At 38.2% G+C, this 27125-nt stretch overlaps 1 protein-coding gene across 1 annotated transcript; it reads left to right on the top strand.

The window, feature by feature from the left end:
* The first annotated feature begins 1368 nt into the window (after positions 1-1368).
* LOC131467173 (complement C3-like) lies at positions 1369-26393 on the top strand. The gene is made up of 45 exons (XM_058640919.1): positions 1369-1650; positions 2240-2320; positions 3534-3607; positions 4907-5102; positions 5497-5659; positions 5791-5885; positions 6043-6131; positions 6545-6627; positions 6728-6815; positions 6956-7058; positions 8404-8524; positions 8617-8732; positions 8852-8998; positions 10450-10549; positions 10656-10750; positions 10828-11019; positions 11177-11332; positions 11635-11764; positions 12207-12275; positions 12476-12673; positions 12756-12876; positions 12960-13048; positions 13849-13988; positions 14663-14878; positions 15895-15958; positions 16068-16157; positions 16327-16530; positions 17461-17536; positions 17673-17832; positions 17950-18045; positions 18639-18789; positions 19045-19130; positions 19424-19501; positions 19596-19751; positions 19851-19913; positions 20007-20088; positions 20173-20221; positions 21132-21222; positions 21331-21420; positions 21996-22098; positions 22214-22303; positions 23419-23511; positions 23618-23701; positions 23917-24052; positions 24536-26393. Exons 2-45 carry the CDS (start codon positions 2318-2320, stop codon positions 24654-24656), a joined length of 4947 nt encoding a protein of 1648 aa, XP_058496902.1. The 5' UTR covers positions 1369-1650; positions 2240-2317; the 3' UTR covers positions 24657-26393.
* The last annotated feature ends 732 nt before the right edge of the window (positions 26394-27125 follow it).

The raw sequence follows: 27125 nt of genomic DNA, 5'->3' as shown, positions 1-27125 counted from the left end.
TTTTGGGGTTATTGGAATATTTATAGTAGTATTTTTATTATGATTTCAATTGCAGTCTTAAAATCAAACAAAAAAAATAAAAAATAAAGTCAGAATTCTGAGGAGTGCCCTAATACATGTGTCATTATGAATTGCTGTTCGGTTAAAAACATTTTGCCAGCTTACTTTGTTGCAGAGTTACGTAGGTCAAGGTTAAATTACACAATCTCCCTTCTCCTCCTAAGTGGGCTTTATTCTTGATAAATATGTGAACGTGATTGGGGCAAGGTCCATCATTAAACTATAGTACCCTACTATATTATTGGAATAGTGAGGCCAATTCCTTTATTTTTGTCATAGACTGAAAACATTTGGGTTTGACATCAAAAGATGAACAATTCAGCTTTTACTTGCAGGTATTTACATCTGGATCTGATACACAACATAGAAGATAGCACCTTTGCTTTGAACCCACCCATTTTTTGAACCCACATTGCTGAAATGTTCATCTTTTGATGTCAAACCCAAATGTTTTTAGTCTATGACAAAAATAAAGGACTTGGCCTCACTGTTCCATTACTGTAGGAACGTACTGTATGTGATACAGATTGAATAATGAATGAGTGTAAACCAATTGCAGGTATGAACAGGGTGGGTGGAATTACATAAAGTGTCATGCAGGCGGATGTGAAGAGGATTGTTTCAACGTAATGCAACAATGCAAATACCTCATCTACTTGTTTGTCAATTCATCTCTTGTACAAACAATGGATTGGAAGTAGAAATCTTCATTAAACATTCATTTGCTGTATTATTATTTAGATGAAAGGCGAGTTGACTTACAGAAAAGAATATATATAATGTTAAATATATACTGTTAAATTAATAATTTTAATAAATTAGTCTTTAATGAGTCTTAATTGATTTTTTTGTTCTTAAATTTTTTGTGATTGTGTTTAGGAATATGTCCAGATCAGTTACGTCAGATTACGTCAGTGATGTTTTTCCAAAATGTCTGCAAGGTCTCATTGAAAATTGTTCCAAAAATGATTCACATGTTCAGAGTGAAAAAAACAGACAAACTGATGTTCTAATGTTTCTGTCAATTTTTTGCAGAAGGTACAGTTGACAGTGCATTTACCACTGTGTCATATTCACTAATTCATTAACATATGTATATCAAAGCATTCCACTGCCTTCTCCTCCCCATCTCTTGTGGGTCCTGTCGGGGCACGCGCACCATGACGTGGCGGGCTTTTACGCTCCTGTCATCAACAACTGTGTAACTTTGTAAGGAACTGAGGCATTTAATTACTGCAGCCATGTCGAGGATGTTATAATACAGCACTGGCCATCTGCGCGTGGGTGCTTTGACTGAATACTTTTCTTTGGTACTTTCTTAAGTGAGTGCGTCACCTGTCAGCACCTTTGTGGTAATAGCGCATTTGCGTCTTTACGCACGGACGAAGCTCTCTTCTGATTTTATTGGCTGCCCACCAGGCTTGTTTTCTTGGCTTGTAATGTTTTTGCAAACTCAAGTGAAGTCAGAAAAAAAAAGCTATCTGTAGTGATGTTCCTGCCCTTTCCTGTGTAAGGCTCCACCTATTTCAACAGCACACTTGTCGCCGAGCCTCTGACCTGGCCTCCGCGTCTCGTCTCGTCTCTTCCCAGGTAAGTCATTTCAAAGCACAATTCCTTGGTTCTTTGAAAACATATAATTTATTGCCAATAGCAAACTACAACCATCACACGTAACCACAAACTTGGAATGTGCGTGAGTTATACCTTAAATTTGCTTTTGGCATATCAAATAAACCATTTTTTAGCATGTATATCTTATTTTATTTCCCAATTTCTACATAAAAATGTTTGGATTCAAATATTTTGGGGTTTCTTATCCTAGAAAATCCTGCTTAGTTTGTATAAAATGCCTGATGAAAACAAAAATCTCTTACGGGACCTACAAAACCAAACCATAAAGCTATATTCTTTAAGAAGCAGGCAGAATGAAAATGGCTGAATACTTTTCCCCTCACTTACTGAACTAAAACCTAGTGATTTTTTTTTAACCATCTGCATGAATAGGGTGAACAAATGATAATAATAGTTTCCTCCCTGCCACCGCAGCATTGTGGGGTAACAAAAACAAATCGGTGCACAGTTTTCTAATTAACGCTCAAGAGGGAAACAAAAAGCTAGTCCAGGTGTCGCTGTTGTGTGGTTGTGTCACTGCTGTGTGGTTGTGTCCGTTCTTTATAAGGTTACACTTGAATAACGGGATAACAACACTGTCGGACGAGAGGAAGGCTTCCCCGGCTGTGGACCAGGACTTCACATCATGGTTCGTAACAAGTCTTTACTGAGCTGAACTGTTTTTTAAATAAAAGAGAAACAGAAATTATTCCTAATTCCAGTTTGTGCTTCAAACTGCACTACAAAAATGACTTGGCCTACATACCATTTAACCATTTAACCGTGGATACTTAATGACAAGAAACCTCTAAAGCAGTGGTCCCCAAACCCCGGGCCGCGGACCGGTACCGGTCCGTGGGTCAATTGTTGCCGGGCCGCAGAGAAAGAATACATAACTTGACATTATTTTTATATTATATTATTAACATTATTTCTGTTTTATTTATTATGAGATTCTGAACGACGTTTTATTTTGAAAAATTACCGGACTCTCTCCACCACATCTGTCTATGACTCACTCTTGACATATGTCAAGATGCTTGCCACGGTCACACGTCACGGTTGAAGAAGAAGAAGATCAACTCCTGGAGATCGCAAAATGACGGCGGCATTAAAAGTATGTTAGAGACAATAACTGCCGGTGTTCTGGATTAAAGTCATGCATTTCTTGCATTTGTGTTACTGAAAAAAATAACTTTCACATAAAATAGTACTGATAAAAGCTCATCCAACATTTACATATTTAGCACTTCACCTTTAAAGGTTTTGAAAATGCCTTTTTAGTCAAAGGATTTTTTAAAGTATGTTGCAGTTAGAATAAAAGCATGTGCGCGTCAGTGTGACTTGGTTCAGAGAAACACAGATAAATAGTTCACGTTGTTTATAAGGTTACACTTAAATAACAACACTGTCTGACAAGACGAGAGCTGTACCTTCTGTGGACCAGGACTTCACAAATGTTTTTTTAAATAACAAGGAAACAGAAATTAATTCCAGTTTCTGCTTCAAACTGCACTACAAAAATGACTCGGCCTACATACATACTTTTTAACCTAGGTGTGTCCGTGAATACTTAATGACAAGAAACTGTCAGGTTATACTTTACCTTGATGGTGAACAAAACTTACATCCTTCTCCCAGACACCCCTGTTATAAAGCATTTTAATAACATCAATTAATACAATGTTCACAAAGATAAAAAATACTCTCTGTAAACAAGTCTGTAAAAACTCTGACTGGTTTTGTATTTTACAAAGTATTCCTGACAATAAAACATTGTCTCATTGTTTTTCCATTTACACCTTTTTTGATTTTACACCACTTTCTGTTAATTTCACTGACATTTTTTTTTTTTTTCACAGTGTGGGACTCCACCATGGCTGCTGGCCTCTCTGGCCTTTGCCTGTGTGACTTCTCTGGTTGACAGCTCTCCACTGTGAGTAGATCTGCCTTATACCTTTAAGTTCAAATGTGCACTCTGGGCTTCCTCATTTTAAATCACTGATTCTAATAATAATAATAAAAAAGGAAATATGTGGATTCACATTGAAGTTAAATTCAGCTCCATATTTCACTTGTGTCTTACATAAAAAGAGCTGTTGTGTAGTATGCAGTTTGTGTCACGTAAGTCAAGGTAATGTGGTTTTTGAAAGGATGCCAGTATCACTGTAAACCTGAACATTTCGACTCACTCCTAAATAATTGGGGCAGTTTAATCAAAGCCAGTCAAGTCAATAAGTTAACCCGACATATAACTAGTGAGTGTTGATGTCGTTTTCGAGTGAAAATCCATATTTCACTTGTTTTTTTATTGAAAATTAGACATATACAAAATAATATTAGTATGAATATTATACACATCATAATATTCATTCATTGAGAAGTGTTTTTGGCCTCCAGTTATCCACTTTCATTTGGATAGACATGCTCCTTCTATACATTCTACAAAAGATTTAAATTAAATGAGTCCTTTTCAGTCCTGCCAGGGGTTAGGGTTAACCGCAGCCACTGAGCAGTGCCCGGGGAGCGATGGGGGTCGGAACCTTGCTCAGGGGTACCCCAGCCCTTTTTTTTAACCTGGTGGGGACTCTAACCGGCAACCCTTCAGTTACAAGCCAAGTTCCCTTTCCACTTGCCCACGGGCTGCCTTACACAAGAGATATTTGATGTCCTCCCAAAAGTCTTTATATACCCCTCCTGGAATGTTCTTGTCCTCCTCATCTGGTGTTTTAATTTAGTCTTTGACAAAGAAAAAGTAAATTGTGTCTTTTTACTTTGTCTGAGCTTTTCTAGTCCAAAAACCAAGGCTGAATTTCTATCACCTATTGTTATTACATTGGTTGTCAATCACTGTACGAGAGATGAATTTGCTTTTGATTCTATGTTAATTTTTGTTTTATTGGCAAATTTTCCCACAGAAATGTTTGTTGATGTCAAGCTCATTTGAAGTCGTAGCAATTGTTCAACTTTTTTATAAAGCATTGTTTTATTATTGAATAAAAGAAAGTTCAGTTGTTAGTAACAACGTTGTATTCATATTTTTGAACTAACTAACTGAAAGAGGCATCTTTATTACAGTTGCATCACAGCAAATAAATCTTTTCTGGTAAATTGAATGTATTCAAACTCAAACACAGACTAAGATAAAAAGCTTACAATGAGAAAAAGTGTCAGCACCCTTAACATTACATGGTGCAGTCTGACAAGAGTATTTGTCTTTTCCTGGTCTCTGTAGGAAGGTGATGTCTGCCCCAAACGTGCTGCGTGTGGGAACAACAGAGAACATCTTTGTGGAGTGTCAAGACTGTACAGGGGGAGACATACAGGTTTACATCAACGTGACAAACCATCCAACCAAGACCAGGGAGCTGGTGTACACATCTGTGACCCTTAACAGTGCAAATCACTTCCAGGCATTCGGACAAATAAAAGTTAATGGAACACCATTCATTTCCAATCACAAGTGTTAGAGTAAATTGTTTGCATTATTATTATTCCTCATCATTAAAATTGCACTGCCCAAGGTGTATATTGTATTGTATATTAACCCTATTATTACTTTTTTTTATTATTACTTATTATTGAACCTTACACTTTAATAATATTTTTTTTCGAATGTTTTTTATTTTATATCTTTATTTCATTAGTTATATTTTATCTTATTTAAGTGCTTACACTGTTTATATTTTGTATTTGTCACTTGTTTAACTCTGACCATTTTGCTGCTGTAAAAAATAAATTTCCCCAGTGTGGGATCACTAAAGTCTAATCATATACACCTGTCCTGCTCCTCATTACTGATTCCTCTGTAAATGCTGCCTTCAGATCCCCGCTGAAGAGTTTAGCAGGGATCCCACCGTGAAGCAGTATGTCTACCTGCAAGCTCATTTTCCTGACGACCTGCTGGAGAAAGTCGTCCTTGTGTCCTTCCAGTCCGGCTACATCTTCATCCAGACTGACAAGAGCCTCTACACCCCCAGCAGTAAAGGTGTGTTCAGTATATATGATAGTACATAAGAACACACTGTGTATCACTGTGTGGATTTATTCATGACAATTTCTAACACTCTGCATTTTTAAAGGGAATCAGTCTAATCAGCCTCTTTCTCTTCCTGTCAGTTCTTTACAGGATGTTTGCAGTGACACCTCGCATGGAGCCCATTGAGAGTGATGGAAACAATTTTAAGGATTCTTTCATTGACATTGAGATTATGGTATTGCATTCGCTATATTAAGCACAAAATAGAAAGTATAAAGTATATCAGCATTTACCAAAATTTGCAAAATAGCCAAGTGACAGTCATTGAGTTGATGACAACCAGGGATGATGTGGCACTGTTGAACTTTGTTTTTTGTTTGTTTTGTTTTTAGACTCCTGACGACATAACTTTACCTGTTGGTTCAATCTCTCCAACATCGGGGATCTACTTTGGTGTTTTCCAACTTGAAGAAATTTTCAGGTTAGTTTTATTTAGTTTTATCAATTACAAATCAGAAGGTTGATACCACTCTCATAACATCTCATAAAAATGTTATAAGATCCAGGGGATAATTAGCATAGCTTCACAGGAACATTGCTAACGGGAGGAAACAGCCTGACACTGTTGGCTGTTGCCAAGAGACATAAAATAGGCTAGTCCAGCACACTGTGCAGTAAAAACTATCCATTGATCCTTATCATAAATATAAAAGATACACAATCTTAACTAACTTGTGTGATATAGCTATATGTGTATTATAATTTATCTTTAGTTGGTATTGTTAGAAATGTAATCTAAAGAGAAATGTTAGTTGGGATTTGGAGACACACACACGACACGAGTAACAGTGTGTGTGTGTGTGTGTGTGTGTGTGTGCGTGCGCGCATGCACAGTCCTGGAGTCTGGAAAGTGGTGGCCAAATTCCAAAAGAACCCACAGCAGAGCTACACTGCAGAGTTTGAGGTCAAGGAATATGGTGCGTTCCTTTTACCTGAAGTTTACCTTTGAACTCATGATGTAAGTATTTATTTACTTTCTGGTGTTGGACACATATTAAGTTTCATTTATATTTCCAGTGCTGCCGAGTTTTGAGGTGAAGTTGATGCCTGTGAGCTCCTTCTTCTATAAGGACAGTCCAGAGCTCACTGTCAACATCAAAGCTACGTGCGTATATATATATATATTTTTTTTTTGTGGCTTTCAGAAATAGAATCATTAAAGGCTGAGTGAAAGAAAAAATAATGTTATTGTGTTGCTGCTTTTGTCTGACTTTCATTGAAACTGCATGTTTCTTGTGGTTTCAGGTATCTGTCTGGTCAAGGTGTGTCGGGCACAGCACAAGGGATATTTGGGGTTGTGCTTGAAGGTCAGAAGAGGAGCTTTCCAAATTCTGTTCAGAGAGTAGCGGTGAGCACATACATTATATTTATTTTTTGATTTAAAGAGAGATTAAAAAAAGCAACACAAACAAAAAAAAGATATGAAAACAATTCAACTATAATCTTAAATTAGTTAAGTCATCAGTTGAGTGTTTCACAAAATTCATTATCTCAGCAAAAAATACTGTCAACATTTTCCATGTTTGTGTTAATATCTGCTGTAGGATTATTTGCAGGAAGACTAGGAGCTATATTTAAAAGAGGTTATTGAACTCATTTGCTATTTTGTTTAAACCATTAATTTCTACATTATTTTTCATTAGGTAATTTGGAATTGTTGGCTTTTATTTTATTACATTATTTATTATTCCTCATGTAACCTTGCTATTTTTATTTAATAGGTTATTTTAGTATACATCACTGCCAGGGACTCATCAATAGTTCATGTTGTGCAGTTAACTTTGACAGTTCCCCTGACATATAGCATATCTTTTAAATTCTTAGTCTTAGTCATCTGTTGTCATTTTGTATCAGTGGTGGAGTGGCTCAGTGGTGATGACCACCTGTGGTTAAATCCCTGTGTGCAAAGGATTCATGGTCACAAGTTCAACTCCACCCCTGGCAGATTGTACTCAATTCCCCTGTAAGTCGCTTTGGATAAAAGCGTCTGCTAAATGAGATGTAATGTATTATGCTTACTGTTGGCATGTTGCTTGTATGGCTGATACCTTGGCTAGTGGATCCTGTTTACAGGTGTGGCCTAGGCCTGGTAGCCTGGCAGTTGGTAGATCATCCCTGTTCAGAATCTTGTCCAGTGGACCATGTCCACTGCAGCCAGACACTATTTAGCCACAAAGCTTAGAAAAGACTGCAGTTAAATCCACAATGTAAAAGGTTACCAAGATGTTACCATATTTTCAGAGTTGTGAGGTGTTGTTCACCAGTTGGGCCATGTAGGCCGAATGAAAGCTACAACAACAGCAACAGAACTTGTTAATGGATGAATTATATTCCATAGTATTGAATATGCATGCAGAACGAGGACAGATACATTCCGTAATCCTTAAAGTATAAAAGTATTTCTAAGTATTATTAAAATTTAAGTTGCAGTCAAATGATCCAAGGAGTTAAATTCTCAAAGGCACAGCACGTCAGCCATCTTGGACCAGTTGGGCCACATGGGTTGTAAAGTTAGGCCTTTACATCTGAGACACAATCAGAGAGACTAAACAATTTAGGATTTTCAGTTTGCCTGTTGTCACCAACCCCACCAGTTAAATTATTTATGTATCTATATGATGATGAGAATAAATCAAAGTTGGTTTTGTAGCTTACATCTAAATGTCCACTTACTCTTTTTTTTGATGTGTTAGGTTGAAAATGGTGCTGGAGTGGTCAAACTGACGAGGGAACACATCACACAGACCTTCCAAAATATCGACAACCTTGTGGGGAGTTCCATATTTGTAGCAGTCAGTGTGCTGACAGACAGTGGTAAGAAAAACAGTCTGTGTCACATGATCATGTGTGATTTGAATTTCATTGATCAATAAGAAAATGTAAAACACATTATGTCAACTCAACAGGTAGTGAAATGGTGGAGGCAGAGTTGAGAGGCATCCAGATCGTTACATCCCCCTACACCATTCACTTCAAGAGAACGCCCAAATATTTCAAACCAGGAATGGCCTTCCATGTTTCTGTAATGCATTTACTCATAATTTATAATTATTATACAATTATATTTCAAAATAAATTCATGATTTAAAGGGACAGTTCAATATATTCTTATTATGTGGCTGTTTGTTTCTTTCATGGCAGATTGAAGTTGTGAATCCAGATGAAACTCCAGCACAAGGTGTTGCAGTGGTGGTGAGTCCAGGTGATGTGAGGGGTTTGACTGCAGCTGATGGCCTTGCAAAGCTTCCCATCAATACAGAGGCAAGAGCATCAGATCTGAGAATCACTGTAAGTCTCTGAAACATCTTGTTTCCCTCCCCTTTTTTCCCCCTTTTTGCTTTTTTTCTCATATAAAATGAAGTGGCACTATCACCAAATTCCGCAGCTTAATTTACTTTACAGCATGTGGTGATCTGGTTATCTTAATATGACCTTGATGTCATTCTTTTCTTTGTGGCATACGGTATAATGTAAATGTAATAGTGTATGTATGAACTGGGGGCTGATGTTTGTAAACACAGCAGACACAAAGTTGGCTCCTCCTCCCCTGCTCACACCTGTGCCACAGAGTTTTGAATAATAAACTTATGAACACATGGACGCACTAACTTTGTGCATGCAATGGGTCTATGTGTGAAATGGCTTTTCAAAGTAGATTACACTGCCTTAGACAGTGTTTATTTATTATGTAGAATGTTCATACCACTTCAATAACCTACCTGTAAAATATGTCCATAATCTGTAAAAAATTCTGCAAATTAGCATTTATCCATATGTCTATTAATATAGCGTATTCACTGCACCTTATCTGTATATAATAATCTGCACAATATAATTGTATTTATAGCGCTCATTTATATTATATTATATCATATTTGTTTTTTTTATATTTATACTTATTCATAGAACAAATCTACTTCTGTACATATATATTCATATTCTTGCAATTTCAGCTTGTTTCACTTCTGGTGAGATGCAAACCTTATTTCGTGACCCGAAACTTGTATTTGAGTAATGACAATAAAGTTGAATCTCATCTTATCTCATCTCACCTGGTAGCTTGCATTAGCTGAAGTGGTGGCTCGTAGATTCAAAGCTCAAACTCAGGACTACAGACGTCCAGTTTGTCACAACATACTTTTATTACCAGCAATTCACAGTATGAGTTCACTGCTATATAAATATATGTATGTATAGTATATATATATATAATATACATGTATGTGTATATATATATATTATATATATATATACACATATATATAAATATATATATACATATATATATGTATTTTGTAGGAATGTAACAATGCGTGGCTAACATAAAAGAGACTCTTTATGCCTGTCATCTCCTTCAGTGTTTACCGACTGTAACCTGTTTGTCCCGCCCCCCCTCACTGTTATTGGCTGGAGGATATAAACACAATGGCCAAATGTTGCCACCCAGTAACATTCTGACCGAGAACAAAACAAAGGCAAAACATTAATTACCAGCAAAAAAAAATACATATACACTTCTGGTAGCTCATTAAGGATGATTGACATAGAGTACTTTAAGATTAAACTTTTTTGAAAAATGCTGCATACTCTACCTTTAACTAAGATATTGTCTTAAAAACCTTTCAGTTATTGTCAGTAGTTCACTATCGATACGACTGGATAGAACAGTACAGATCTGGGACCTTTTGTATTTCTTTACATTGCTGTGTTTGTAAACCTGTCTGTGTCTCTGATTTTAGGCAAAAACCAGTGATCCTCGTATTTCACCGGAAAGACAAGCATCAGCCACCATGGTAGCTCTTCCATATAAAACTAAAAGTTACAGCTACATCAACATAGGTAAATAAAATCCTGAAATACTGTAACTTCAAATGGTAAAACACATTAATGAGTACCATGAAATCTTTTCATTGTGCAGAACTCATCACAAAATTGTTTTTCACAGGTGTGCATACAGCAGAGGTTGAGTTAGGAGACAATCTGAGGATCTACCTCAACTTGAACAGGCAGTCAAATCAAGACACTGATCTCACATACCTGGTGAGCCTATGACCTACTGATCGTTCTGTATAAACTTGTGTTTGGGTCCATGCTGATGTTTTAATCTGTGTCCCCAGATCCTGAGCAGAGGTCAGTTGATCCGACATGGCCGTTACAGGACAAAAGGACAAGTAATGATTTCCCTGATCGTTCCCATCATCAAAGACATGCTGCCATCATTCCGCATCATAGCCTACTACCATCCAAATGACAATGAAGTGGTATCAGACTCTGTCTGGGTGGATGTCAAGGACTCCTGCATGGGCTCGGTGAGACACACATTATTGATATAGTGGAGTTACACTAAGTAAATTAAAAGAATACAATATTTATAATGTTTATAATGTAGTTTATAATGTAATAATAATGTTTGTGTGTGTGTGCTGCTTTAACAAACACAAAATGTTCTCTTTTCTTTACAATCAGCTGAAGTTAGAACCATTGAGACCTACTGCATCCTATAGGCCTCGAAGTACGTTTGGTCTGAAGGTTACTGGAGATCCAGGAGCCGCAGTTGGACTGGTGGCAGTTAACAAAGGAGTCTCTGTCCTGAATAACAAGCACCGCCTCACCCAGAAAAAGGCATTTCTTTTTAAATTAATTTTCAATAAATTTAAAAGTTGTACAACATAAAAAGTGATGTCAATAAAATACATACATTTTAAGTATGTGTATTGTTTAGATCAATACTTCTTTTTTTGTCTTTTAAGTGTACATATAGGTTTGTTGACCATAGACACTGCAACACAGTTTAAGGTTCAAGGTTTACTTTAATGCCATCCATCATGTTAAGACATGGAGGATGAACATTGTCACTCAGGACCATCATTCTTGTGGTTTGTGTGTTTGTATGTCTGTGTGAAAATGTCTTCCACTCTGTTCAGGTGCAGGAGATCGTGGAGAAATTTGACACAGGCTGCACCCCTGGTGGAGGAAAGGATGGTATGAATGTGTTCTACGATGCTGGCCTGTTGTTTGAGTCCAGCACAGCTTCTGGAACTCCTTACAGACAAGGTGACACTGTGTTACTCTCAGATCTTTTGGTTTCTCCTTTTTCTCATTTAACGATAGGCAACATTGTTTTGGAAAATAATTTGGTGCAGAAGTTTTGTGGGCCTCATTCTACTGGCTAATGGACAGTAGATATGATAATCCTTACTCCCCCTGTAGTGCCTCCTACTGAAATAGAATGAAAGACACTGTTTCTTAAATGTAGATTCTTCTCACCACCTTTGTGTTGAGGTGAACAGATATTTTGAACTTCACACAAGATAATTTGACATTAAAGCAAGTGAAATGATATGTATTTGACAATTATGATAATTTACTTTTTTATTTTGGGGAGAAAAAAAACTTTCGTATACAGTCCAATAAATAAGGATTTGGATTTTTTTTATTTGAATCTTGCAAAAGACGAGCGTAGTCTAACCTTGTTTTGTCTGTGTTGCATTTTCAGAACTAAAATGTCCAGCCCCCAGCAAAAGGAGAAGAAGAAACACTATTATGGACGTCACAACCAGCTTAAGTAAGAACCACAGCTCTAAATCATCAGTGATTTAATGTGCAGTCACATTAGGTATTTTATTGTCTCTAGTTTGACATTTTGACTTTTAAGTTTATCCTTATTCAAAGGATAAACTTATCATTGTGGTTAGAAAGAAATCCTTCATCATCATTCGTCCTATAACCTCTGTTTCTCTCCTCCTCAACTGTCTTGCTTTCCAGTAAGTCAGTATAAAACTCATCTTCAACGTCAGTGTTGTTTTGAGGGCATGAGGGAAAGCACAGATTCATACACCTATGAGAGACGCAGTGAGTACATCTCTGATGGTGCAGAATGTGTTCAGGCCTTCGTGCACTGTTGCAATGAGATGAAAAACCTGCCTGCTGAGAAGAAAGAGGACCAACTCCAAGTGGCTCGCAGTAAGAGATGGGTGACAAGGAAGGGGTTGGATATTCATGTTTGAAACAAACACAATATTAAACCTTTTTGATGTCTCTCTAGGTGAGCTTGAAATCAACAGTTACATGGACAGCAATGAGATAGTGTCTCGCACTCAGTTCACTAAAAGTTGGCTGTGGATAGACAACGTTCTGCTCTCTTGTCCTCAACACACACCCAACTGGTGAGGCAACACACACACACACACACACACAGATATCCTCACTCATGACACCACTAAAATACCAACATTTTTCTTTGTTCTAGTGCAACCTCATCATTGATGAAAAACGTTACTTTACCAGACTCAATCACAACATGGCAGTTCATTGGCATTAGTCTGTCAACAACCCATGGTGAGCACTCAGTGAATATCTGTTGTTTCACTTGTATCTATAGACTGTATATCAACATGGACATAGTCTTCTGGTGGCAAACCAAATGTCCACTCTAAAGCCTTGAGATTCATGTTTTGACTACTGCCATGACAGTTTTTGAATCTGAACCTTCACAAACATCAGCTGTCCATCCATTATCTACCACTTTAGTGTGTCGCCAATCTCAGCTGACATAGGGTGATAAGCGGGGTACACCCTGGACATTTCGCCAGTCCATCGCAGGGACACATTTAGAGACAAACAACCATTGACTGTCACATTCACACCTATGGTCAATTTAACCCATAATCCCTATATTGTATGTTTTTGGATTGTGGGAGGAAGCCGGAGAACCCACGCATACACTGGGAGAACATGTAAACTCCATGCAGAAAGGCCCTTGTTCCAACCGGGGCTCGAACCCCGGTCTTCTTGCTGCAAAGGCAAGAGTGCTAACCACTACACCATCCTTTTAATCTATTTTAGTCATATAGAAACATAATTTACTATTGACATCATGTTTTATTGAAGAAGACCTGAAAGTAGCCACTGAGACCATTAATCCCTGTTTATATCCCTCATTATAAATCAATAAGTGAGGTGTTGGCTAATTTCCTATAGATTTCCATTGAGTTTTCCCTGTTGGCTTACTTCCATCTTACTTGATCGACTTCCTTTTTCAAACTGGAAGACAATGTCTATTTGTATATACAATCTATAATTGTACCTGACTATTGTGAAATTTCTCTCATCACTTACTTCTCGTCCTCTTCTTGAAGGAATCTGTGTCAGTGAACCGTTAGAAGTGATTGTCAGGAAGCCCTTCTTCATTGACCTTAGACTGCCCTACTCTGCTGTCCGTGGAGAGCAGCTAGAAATTAAGGCAATCCTCCACAACTACAGCCCCGATCTTATCACTGTAAGTCTGTGACTATGATATTTTTCGCAGTATATTTGTATTAAAAAAGGAAAAAAAGGTTCTCTATGGCCTCTTTTAACAATTTCAAACAATACATTTATTCTAAAAGTGTAACTAAAGCAGTGTTTCCCATTAATTAACGAGACTGTGGCAGCCCGCCACAGTCTCATATGTCTCCGCACCACCCCAGGGGTCACCAACCTTTTTGAGACTGAGAGCTAACTGAAGGGTAGAGAATAATATGGAGGGCTACCATATCAACATTTTATGAAATTTAGCATTTAAATGATGAATATTATGCATTCAATTGCATACACATTAATTCCAGTGCTTACTCTAACGATTATCACAGTTTTTACAAACAATATCAATTATATTTTATACGTGGTGCCCGGGGGCTACCAGGTCCTCGCGGGCAACACGTTGGTGACCACTAATCTAGTGATTCAAGATTCAAAAAACTTTATTCCCATCACATAATGAAAAAGAGCTCACAAAGACATAAAAAACACATTTAAACCAATGAGACGTGTCTATTTTGCTTTGTTTGTTTAAAGCAAAACAAACATGTCTTATTGGTTTAAATTAGAGTGGCTTGAGAGAGCACAAGGCACTCTAGTTTAAATGTGTGTTTTATGTCTTTGTGGCCATGTCTCATCCATCCCTCTCCCAAGGTGCGTGTGGATCTGACTGAGACGGAGCATGTGTGCAGTGCGGCGTCTAAAAATGCAAGATATCGTCAGGAGGTCAGAGTCGGGCCCCTGACTACACGATCAGTTCCCTTCATCATTATACCCATGAAGTACGGACAATTCGACATTGAGGTCAAAGCAGTTGTGAAGGACTCGTTGCTCCTCCAAGATGGAGTCATGAAGATGCTGCGGGTGGTGGTAAGAGAAACTGACGCCATATTCAAACTACAACAGTGTGTTGAAATGTTCTTTAACATTAACGGACAACTTTAACAGATTTGTTGTGTATGTATATACCTGTAAGAGTCGATGGTCATATTCAACACCTCTTTATACAACAGCAAAATTATTTGTTCTGAAACGATTAATCGATGAATCGATAAAAGTCAATCATTTTGGTTTGTGGACGAAACAAGACATTTGAGAACATCATCATTTCCAGGTTTTACAAACACCGATCAACATTTTTTAAGGTTTTCTGATATTTTATTGACCAAACTATTCATCGATTAATCGAGAAAATAATCGACAGATTAATCGATTATGAAAATAATCGTTAGCTGCAGCTCTAGTTAGCTCTGTTGCCTTGCAGCAAAAACACCAACATGGAGTTTGCATGTTTGCTCTGGTTTTTCTTAGGGTTCTCCAGTTTACACATGCAGTCAAAAACACTTCTAAACTGCCCGCAGGTGTGAGTGTGCGAGCGAATGGTTGTTTGTTTTATAGTGACTCGTCCTTTTGCCCTATGTCAGCAGGGATTGGCACCAGTAGCCCCACGATCCTCATGTGGAGGATTAAGTGGTTGACAATGAATGAGCTCAACAATGACACACTGGGTTGTTTTCTAATCATGTTTACACTCTCAGCTGTTGGTAGAACTGTAAATGAGGAAAAAAGGAATTAATACGGATGTTTTATGAATATTTTTAAGGTAATATATTTAAAAACAACGCTTACAACAGTAGATAATAATCCCAATTCAAGTGTGTTTGCCAAATTTTCCAAAATACAGAGCAGCACATGTTACGCTGTGTTTATGCACACAAGTATGCACATAATTGCCCAACCATTGGTTTTGTTTTCATGAACACTGAACCTCAACACAATACGACAATTAAGGACACATTTCATTTTGCTATAGACCAACATATACAGAAAAGAACAAACTTAAAACATTAGACGTGATTATAATGTTTGTGTTGTTGTTTTTCCAGCCTGAAGGTGTACTAATTAAGTCTGTACAGACTATAATTCTAGACCCCTCACACAAAGATGCCGGTGAGTTCATACATTGAATGCCTTCACTTTATAATCATTCTGTGTTGTGTGTTTAAACTGACTTAAAATGACTCCCCCACCCCCCAAACGTGCCTGTTTCTTCCTCCAGGAGGTAAACAAGAAGAAATCCTCAATAGTGGTATTCCAAAGAAAGACTGGGTTCCTAACACACCTACAAGCACACAGATCTCTGTGACAGGTGGGATATCACATTCTGCATTTTAAACGTTACAGACTTACACGGTCAAATCAATGTGCTTTGTTTTTTAATACAGTATTGATCTAATCAGGAGATGACATTGTATTTTTTTGCTTGTGTCTTCCTGTTGATTGATAATGTTTTGATTTGTCTGGTTATGCATGTGCAGGGAGTGAAGTTGGTCCATTGGTGGAGAACGTGATTAGTGGGAAATTGATGGGTTCATTGATCCAGCAGCCAAGCGGCTGTGGAGAGCAGAGCATGATCTACATGAGTCTATCTGTCATCGCAACCATGTATTTGGACAAAACTAACCAGTGGGAAACTGTGGGCTTTCAGAAACGGAATGAAGCCCTCCAGCATATCAAGACTGGTGAGATCACAAAGAATATCAGTGTTTCCCCTATCATTATATTGGGGGACTTTTTTATTAAATGTATTAAAAAAGCGACTAGCGACAAATCTACCGACTTTCTGAGCAGCGTATTCTCTGTCTCCACGCAAACGTGTGGGCGGCCCCTAAATGTGGGATTTCCCAATCCTGCCGCCGGACAGACATGACACCGACAGGATCATATAGGATCATATCGGATCACGGTGTAGGATATTGACGGTGTTGAGTCACCGGGGGTCTGTGAAGTCGCTAAATATCTACACGGAAACTGCACAAACCGTAAACGTAAACAAACAGACATTATGTCCCTGTCTTTGTTTCTGGCTCAGTCTATATTCTTTGTTTGGGTTATTATATCTAAAGTTTACAACGTCATCTTCTCTGTTTTTGGTGTAACGTCAAATTAAATGCATCATAAAGTTTTGTGCCTGAAATCTTTAAGCCCTGTTGTTGACGGGATTAGGTCACATGATCTAAATGAGACCGCGGTAATTACGAGCGATGGGTCGGGCATTGATCGAGTCGTGATTGTGCAGCTATCACTGGGTGGAAACGGAGGGGAGTTCCGCTACATCTGGAGCGAATGTCAGTTGAATATCCATTTTTTATTTTACTAATTTATTACTAATTTAATAATTCTTCCTCGTTCATCTCAGCAATAGCTTGGTGCTGGCTTTGAATGCATGTGCAGTGTGTGACATCGATGAATCTTCTGCTCGATACACAATGCATGGGTCCCCTGTGACGTATTTGAGAGTTATGTGACAGCTGCAAATTCATACTAACTGTGGGTTCATTTTTTTTTTTTTTTTTTTAAGTCGTAACTTTTTGAATCGTACTCATAACTGTGGGTTCATATTTTTTTAAAGTCGTATCTTTTTGACAGTTATCCTATTTGTTTGCATCCAGGCTACAAGAATGAGCTGGCCTACCGACTGAAAGATGGATCTTTTGCAGTGTGGACCAGGGCCAAGAGTAACACCTGGTGAGACGTTCAAATATAAATGAGCTCATATGTAAATGTTTCCACATCCTCGTCTATCTCTGACTGTGTGAGCATGGGTGTATTTTTCATGTGTTTAATGTAAGTTAACAGTCATCCACTCTCCTCTCTCTAACAGGCTCACAGCTTATGTGGTCAAGGTGTTTGCCATGTCCTACAACCTGGTGGAAATGCAGAAGAATGTAATCTGTGACGCTGTCAAGTTTCTGATTCTCAATGCACAGCAACCTGATGGCATGTTCAGAGAAGTCGGAAGGGTGATCCACGGAGCGATACGTGTGCGTGAACTCATTCCAGTGACATCATCAATGACAAAAAGCTCATTGAGATGAAAAAAGATTATGTCACACTTTTCAATTCAAATTGAAACATTTTCTGTGTGCATGTGTGTGCAGAGTGATATGCGAGGCTCAGATTCAGATGCCTCCATGACGGCCTTCTGCCTCATCGCCATGCAGGAGTCACGCAAGCTATGTGCTGACACAGTTAGTGTGAGTACCTCACCTGCATGCATTGTATTACACCACTGTGATCACATACTCACTCCACATAAGTGATGGACCAAGCAGAGATTATTTGTTTTTCACCTAATGCACATAAAACAAAGGCAATAAGATATAAATTAAAGCTTGACTGACCTACTGTTCACTTTTCACATTTGAGGAGCAGCCATTTGTTTGTTGTGTTGTTTAGTTGTGTTTTTGTTCAAGTGCTAGCTAACTGCATTTGTCTGGACCATGATGACTTCAAAAGTAATCAACTTCCCTACAGCTACAGACTACCCTCTGATACAATACATGCCGTACATACCATAATTATCTCGATTATGTCCCTTATGGTACTCACTCTAGAGCAGTGGTTCTCAATTATTGTCTGTCATGCCCCTCCGAGAGGACAGAAATGTTTTCACGCCTCCTCTGAATTGAAATACTATTGAGAACCTGATGATATTTATTTATTTATCTGTATAAACCACTGTATGCCCTGCCTCTCACCGTGCCCCCCCTGCTTACTTGTTTATCTGTTCTCCTGTCACACTGAGTCCTCCCATCATTTCTTTGTTTCTTATTTTCCTGGTGTCCAGAGTCTGCCTGGAAGTATTGACAAAGCCGTGGCCTACCTGGAGAAGCGTTTGCCCAGACTCACCAACCCATATGCTGTAGCCATGTCATCATACGCTCTGGCCAACCAAGACAAACTGAACAGAGAGATCCTGTACAAGTTTGCTTCCCCAGGTGCAGTTACAGTTCTCCAATACAAGAGAAAAAATATTCTGTGGTTCACACAATTTTTTTTTCAGAAATATTAACCTCTATTAAAACAGTTTTTGACACTATTTTAATTGTCATAATATCTAAATTGGCCTTTAAAATCTGAGCGCTCATGTCTGCAGGTCAGAATGTGAGATTAAATATTCCATATCAGATGACATTCGGCACAAGTTCTGCCCCATAATAAAACAACGTTCTTTGCCTGTGTTTTTCTTACAGAGTTGTCCCACTGGAATGTTCCTAAAGGACGTGTTTATACATTAGAGGCCACAGCTTATGCTCTTCTTGCTCTGGTCAAAGCCAAGGTGAGTCTTGGGAAGTTCACTCGGGGCCCAGGAGAATCTATTTCTTTAATATCCTTCCATATGTTTAAATTAGTGACTTTATCAGTGTAAAGTTATATTTTCCCAAACTTACTGATCTTTAATTCAAGCGCCACCTCTCATTTTGTTTAACATGTGCTTTCTTGAATATAAAGTATTCTTTACAATACTTTATATTAATTAAACATTATTCTCTTTGGTTAATTTGGTTAATTTACTACTGCAGACCTTTATATGGTGTGTTTCAAACCTTTTCTCACCTTCTGTTAATAAAGGCCTTTGAAGATGCTAGACCTATTGTGAGATGGTTCAACAAACAGCAGAAGGATGGTGGAGGCTATGGCTCAACTCAGGTAACAGGACATCCCAACTTGACCTCTATCTCTTTTTTTTCTTACAAAACTTGCAGGTCAATGGACGTTTTATTACTGTTGTTTTTCTGTCCAGGCTACGATGATAGTGTACCAGGCTGTAGCAGAATACTGGGCTAATGCTAAAGAACCAGAGTATGATCTGAACGTGGACATCCATTTGCCTGGCAGGGCCAAGCCAGAGAAGATCAACTTCAACAGGAACAACCACCACACGACCAGAACATCAAAAGTGAGCGTGCACGCTCTGTCACACACTCTGTCAGTGGCTGTCATCAATCCTGTTTTTCTGATCATCTGGTTTCTTTTGTTATTATTTTGATCCTCACAGTTCAATGATATAAACCAGGATGTTAAAGTGACTGCGACAGGAACTGGAGAAGCAACACTGAAGGTAAATAAAGCATGTTTCTGTTTTCAGTCATTTATGAATACATTCTATTAAGCACATGCCATAAAACAATGCACTTTGTTCCTGTGTTAACAGATGGTGTCACTGTATTACGCTCTGCCGATGGAAAAAGAGAGTGACTGTCAGAAGTTTAACTTGTCAGTGGAGCTCATCCCAGGTCATTTTATGCCCTCTGCTATTTGAAAATGATTCTGTGCCATGACAAAAGATTACATGCTCATCTAGTTTCTTGCTTTTCCAGAGAAAATGGATGAGGATGAGGCGATATACAAACTGAGAATAGAAGTTTTGTAAGTATGGCTCAGAAATGATGCTGGTTTAAAAGGTCCAGTGTGAAACATTTAAGAGGGCTCATTGACAAAAGTTCATATACTACCCATCAGTATAAAATCACCTTTTTGCAGCCTTAGAAAAAGCCTTTTATATGTACTTAGGGCAAAGGCCTTGCTTTATGTTTTAGTTTCAACAGCAGCCCATAATTTCACATTTTGGAGTGAGAGATTGGTTAAACAGTTGTGAATGACTTCTCCCACATAAAGCCAATACATAACCTAACTACAAAAAAAGAAAGAAAAAACATTTAACATTAAGCAGTTGTCGTATGACTCGGCTCTACTCAGTTTGGAATCAGAAAAGTTGTTTTCCATTACTGTAGTATCTCCTCAACGTGGGCAGGGTCATCATAGCACAGCTGCATGAAACGCCTGTGACATCGTTTTATACACACAAACTAGTGACTTGTAAAGCAGTTGTTTTCCGTGTACTGAATCATTAGAATCATTTAATTCAAAAGATGAATTCAGTACTTCCTCAGACTCTGTCACTGAACTAAAATACAGCTGAACAGTTTGTGATTCTGCTCATGATCGCCAGCTTTCAGCAGTGCTATCACTTCTGTTAAATATTGAGATTTTAGAAATGTCCTTGCTAAATGTTGGAGATTAACACGTTTTCAGTGAAGAGTCGAGTTGACCTGAGTCATGCTAAAACTGTACAATGAAGCGCACCAAAGAAATGAGAGCGTTGTGAATGAGTGTGTACATTCTATGTGGTATTCATCAGCCACAGTAGTTTCCTGATGTGACTGGGATGTCAGTAATTCTTACACACTGGACCTTTAATGCTTTATTACTTCACGTCTTTCTCAACACGATTGTGTTCTTCATATTTTTCAATTAAATGTGTCCATTTATTGCACAGATATAAGGACAAGGATCACGATGCAACTATGTCAATCTTGGATATTGGCTTACTAACTGGCTTCACTGTCAACACAAATGACCTGGACTTAGTAAGATTTTTACACACACACTCACTTACAATTCAAAGGTCAATGAACATGAAAAAACAAGATGTTCATGGCTTTCAAAGGTCTCTGACTCTGCATGCTTGTGTCTAGTTGGCCAAAGGACGCGCCCGTACCATTGCAAAATATGAGATGGACACAGTTCTGTCAGAGAGAGGTTCACTGATCATCTACCTGGACAAGGTAAGACAATAGACAATAGGAGTGAAAAAATAGAAAAAGCAATACAAAATGTAATTAAGATTATTTAAAAATCAGTGTGTTTTGCAATCCAGGGTTTTAAAAGACATTTTTCAATTTTATTTGAACATTTGCACTCTGTCAGAATCTCTCGGCATTGCATTATTATTTTAATGAGTAGGCAAAGCTAAGAAACACTTGGCTTCATTGTATTTTTTTTTTATTATTATTAGCAGGGGCAGTTAAATATAGCAGTTAACTTAAATGTACAAATTCCAAACTGCTGTCCAATTCAGTTCAGCTAAATATCAGACTGATTGACCGTCACGTGATGTGCATTGATTTTGGAAATATCTTCCATGGGTTATTGTCTTAAGAAAATGTATCATTCAAATTAGGTTTGAGGAAAATAAGGTTGTAATTATTGATACTAGTGACTTACCATACTTGTGGAATCACAATAAATCACAATGGCAACTTTTAAATTGAATCAGCACCCGAGTATTGTGATAAAAGCATATTGTCCCGGACCTCTCAGACAACCTCACTTCTCATCTTTGCTTTACATTTCTCCACAGGTTTCTCACACACGATCAGAGAAGATCACTTTTAGGATCCACCAGACTCTGAAAGTGGGCGTCATGCAACCAGCGGCTGTGTCTGTCTATGAATATTATGACCGTAAGCCTTAAAGACACTTGGATAGATCTGGATAGAGAGTACATAGACAGATTAGCAGTGTTAACAGTGTTGGATTGAATGCACATTTCATCAATGGGTGTCTTTATCATTGCAGAAACACAATGTGTGAAATTCTACCATCCAGAGAGGAAAGCTGGGCAGCTGCTGAGGCTCTGTAGAGATGGAGAATGCCCATGTGCTGAAGGTAAACACTATAGTGTCTCTCTGAAGATGCAGCTGAAAGTACTGAAGGAACTCATAATAACTACTAATATCATGCTTCATTAAAGAACTGATCATTCTGCCGTTTACAACGTCACCTCCTCATCCTCTAAATACTCGCCCTCAGAAACACTAGACGTCGTCATGATCTCCACTTCCACGGTCACACACACACGATGTCCAGATCTACATTCCTACCAAATCAGTCACCTCTGCCACACACTCCACTAGGAGGATAGGTTTTTCACATTTTGGTCAGTAGTAAAGCTCTGACAATGCCACCCTGTAGATGTTAACCCCCAAAGAAAGTATTTCATCTGCAGATGAAAAAGATCAAAACTACCTACATAAGGGCACAAAGGTTCATTATACCAAGGCTAGGAACCAGAGACGTGGTTCCATCCAACAATAATCTTTATTCCAATTGAACATGTAAAATTAAAACGCCATATAATAACTATAATAGGAGTAGGAATCTGTAGGGCAGAGGCTTACCAGTGGTGAGGAGGGCTAAGGAGGGAGGAGATCCAGAGGGAGTCACCCTCATTCACAACATGTACACTCACATTCCCACACATGCCAGAACGCGGCACACAAGATGGAGGGCAGACTGTATATTTCTCACCTTTTCTCCCACTGTCAGCAACTGCACTCTCTCTCTCACCCCACACATCCACAGCGTAGGTTTAGTCTTTGTCAATAACCTCTAATCATTCATGAAAAGTCCTAAATAAACTACACAACGCCGCAGCATGCCTCCTCACTCACATCCACTCTTGTGATCATTTCATTACACACACTGGCTCTCTGTACCATATCATATTCAATTCCAAATCATTCTTCTCACCTATAAAGCCCCCCATAATCAGGGCCCCCTCATGCCTCTTCAACATGCTCCACCAACATTGCACAGCGCTGAACCTGGAGTGACAGAGACTTTTCCATCGCTGTCTCCTCCCTCTGAAATCCTGATGCTGATTCACACCAATTTAAACACCCATTCACACAATCATACAGTGCATCTACAGTATGAGACACATTAGCATGTACTTATGTTATTGTTTGTATCTTTCCTGTGCGTCTGCTGTTTATTTCCAGAGAACTGCAGCATGCAGAAGAAGGGTAAAATCAGCAATGAGGTGCGCACAGCTAAATTCACTGAGACTTCACCCACCAGCAAAATTGTTTTTGGTAAGACTGAGTGTGAATGATCTGCATTATTTTTTAACTATAAATGACCAGAATGTTTGTATAAGAAGAGGTTCATAATCATCATCTGCCACTTATCTGTCCTCAGCTTACAAAGTGAGACTGGAAGAATTCATCGATGGTTTGACCGCTGATATTTACTCAATGCAGATAATGGAAGTGATCAAAGACGGTGGGTGTGAACTGCCTCAAATGTATCACATTATACATGAGGGGTTTAAATCCCCTCATCTTATTCTTGGCTAAAAGTAAAGCCATTTTCAACTTGTCCTTTTGAATCCATTTAGGAGATATGGGAAAATGATAATCATGTTTTACACTAATGCTTAAGATGTGTGTTTGATCCAGAATTCTCTTCTTTCTCTTCTGGTGTATTTAAAAAAACAGGAACTCATGATGTTGGTCCTCTGGGTAAACTACGCAAATTCCTCAGTTACCCTCACTGCAGGGAGGCTGTAGATCTGGTTAAAGGCAAAACGTATCTCATCATGGGCACATCAGAGGATATTCACAAGGACCAACCGTAAGTTTTTTGTGTGATCAAATGTGTTCTTTATACTCCTGTTCTATCAATGAGTGTCATACTAAACAAACTGTGGTGGTTAGAGCTTGTGTCAGCCGGCAACATTATCATGCTGCACACCAGATGTGATTTGGATGACTACAAACACCAATAAGGGCCCACAAAACGTTTCAGAAGTCAATTATATTGCTCTGTAGTTTGATGTTATAAATGCTTCTTGCCTCTGCCCAACCCTGTGCTGCTGCTGTATACACAGGTGCAGCATATACACATTAAATGCCACATTAAACTTTTTTAATGTAAAAAAAAAAAAGAGTAAATGACATCAACAAAAATCTCCTGAATCTTTAAGTCTATACGTGTTGCTACAAATATTTTTCTTCATATATTCTTTTGTTTGTTTATTTTTTTTGTGGGAGGACTTCCCACTGTCTTCTTACAGTGTGCATACCAGCATCCATGTGATTGCTTCTCTCCCCACAGGGATCAGTATGTGCTCAGCGAGGGAACCTGGATCGAGTACTGGCCCACAGACGCAGAGTGTGGAACAGATGAACACAGGCCAACATGTTTGGGCCTGGAGGGGTTGGTCGCCGTGTATTAGTAGAGCAACTCCAGAAAAGGAACTTTCCTTTTCTCCTTTTTTTTTGTATTTTAGCATTTTTTATCATGCAACTCTTATAAGATCAAGGTTCAATGTGTCTTCATTATCCCTGAGGGGAAATTTGGGTTACAGCTAGCATTCCCATATTTACACATATGACATATAAAATAATTAGTACCACATCACAAGTAACAATATTAAACACAACAATAGAACAAGTGTGATATTTGATTCACTGTGAATTAGTAAATACATGAATTTACTAATTACAGACCAGTCTCAATACTACCACAATTGTCAAAAATTCTCGAGAAACTATTTAACGATAGGCTAGACAACTTCATTAACAAACACAATCTGCTATATGATAGCCAATATGGATTCAGAAGAAACCACTCGACGGCGCTAGCTTTAACTGAGTCTGTGGAAACCATTACTGACGCCATTGATCAAAAATTACATTCAATAGGAATATTCATAGACCTGAAAAAGGCATTTGACACCATCAACCATGATATTTTGATAGCTAAACTGGAGAGATACGGTATAAGAGGCATAGCACTGGAATGGGTCAAGAGTTATCTTCACAACAGATCTCAATATGTTAAGATGGGAGATTGCACATCGACTTGCTTGGACATAATTTGTGGGGTCCCACAGGGATCAGTGCTGGGCCCAAAACTGTTTATACTATACATTAATAACATATGCAAGGTATCCAATATTCTGAAATTAATATTATTTGCAGATGATACTAATATTTTCTGTTCGGGGGAAGACCTAAACCAATTAGTGGAAACAGTCAATAATGAAATGGCCAAGCTACATGTGTGGTTTAATATAAATAAACTATCTCTAAATTTAGAGAAAACTAAATATATGCTGTATGGGAAAAAAGGCTGTAAGACTAGTATTAACATACAAGTTAATGGAGTGGATATTGAAAGGGTTAATGAGTACAAAGTGCTGGGTGATTATTGATGACATGTTAAGTTGGAGGCCACACACCAAACAGTTAAAAGGCAAGCTGGCCAGGAGTGTGTCCATACTTTGGAGGGCACAAAAACTATTAAACCAGAAGGCACTGTACTTGTTGGACTGCGCACTAGTCTCTCCACACCTGCAATACTGCGCAGAGGTCTGGGGACACACTTACAAAACCACTACTTATCCCCTGTTTATACTCCAAAAAAGAGCCTTGAGAATCCTACATTGTGCCAGCTACAGAGAACATACAAATCAACTATTTACCAAATCAAAAATACTTAAATTCTATGACTTAATAAAATACCGCACAGTACAGATGATGTATAGGGCTGCCAACAAAAACCTCCCTCACAATCTACAGACATTATTCCTGAACAGAGGGGAGGGACACAATCTAAGAGGGAACATGAGGTTTAGGCAGATAAGGGTAAGAACCACATTAAAATCCTTTACTGTATCGGTCACGGGGGTCAGACAGTGGAACAATCTGGATGAGGAGATGAAAAAATCAGCAAAACTGAGTGTATTTAAAAAGAAGTATGTAGAGATGACTATTAATCGATACAGAATGACACAGAAAGAAAGTATGACAAAGGTCAGGGAGAGAAATCTGTAGACACTGTGGGAAACGGCGCGATGGAACATCATGGACACATGTACAGACACACATGGAGTCTGAGTTGACTGTCTAGAGCTAGACTATATCTCTGAGTGCTACCGGATGCTGAAACATTTTTTCTTTGTCAAAATGTCATTAAAAAAAGAAAAAAAAGGAGATGAAATGTATGATGATAATAGGGGCGGGACTAGTTAAGCTTTGCTTCTCCCGTTTTCCCTTTCGGTTATGTATATTGTGTGAACTGCAATGTTATGTGATGAGTGATCTAAATGTCATGACCGAAATAAACAAACAAATAAATAAATAAATGTGTGTGTTTTAGTTTTGTGTCTGATAAGTGAGTTAATGTTGTGCTGCTTGGACCACAGCATTGCTAGTGTTGTGTGCGTACATCGGACAAAATCCTTTTAAATGCATGTGTGAAGTTTCCATTGTGTAGTGTTTTGCTTTGGCCACAAGATGGTGCCATTGCATTGTATAATCGAAGGAGATTACCTTCCTTGTGAGTGGGATAAATCACTGATGCTGTTTTCATGGCTTGCTGTAGTTTCTGTTGATATATGGATATTGATGTCTATGGATTAAGATTAAGATTATCAAAAAATGAACAATTCAGCTTTTGCTTGCAGGTATTTACATCTGGATCTGATACCCATTTTTTGAACCCATATTGCTGAAATGTTCATGTTTTGTCTTATATTTGTCTTTTGATGTCAAACCCAAATGTTTTCAGTCTATGACAAAAATAAAGGAATTGGCCTCACTGTTCCATTACTGTAGTAAAGTACTGTATGTGATACAGGATGAATAATGAATGATTGTAAACCAATTACAGGTATGAACAGGGTTTTCATTAAATATTA

The sequence above is a fragment of the Solea solea genome, chromosome 10, assembly GCF_958295425.1.
Source record: "Solea solea chromosome 10, fSolSol10.1, whole genome shotgun sequence".
Taxonomy (NCBI): domain Eukaryota; kingdom Metazoa; phylum Chordata; class Actinopteri; order Pleuronectiformes; family Soleidae; genus Solea; species Solea solea.
Note: the sequence above shows the minus strand (reverse complement) of the source record. Positions and strands in the feature narration are given on the sequence as shown.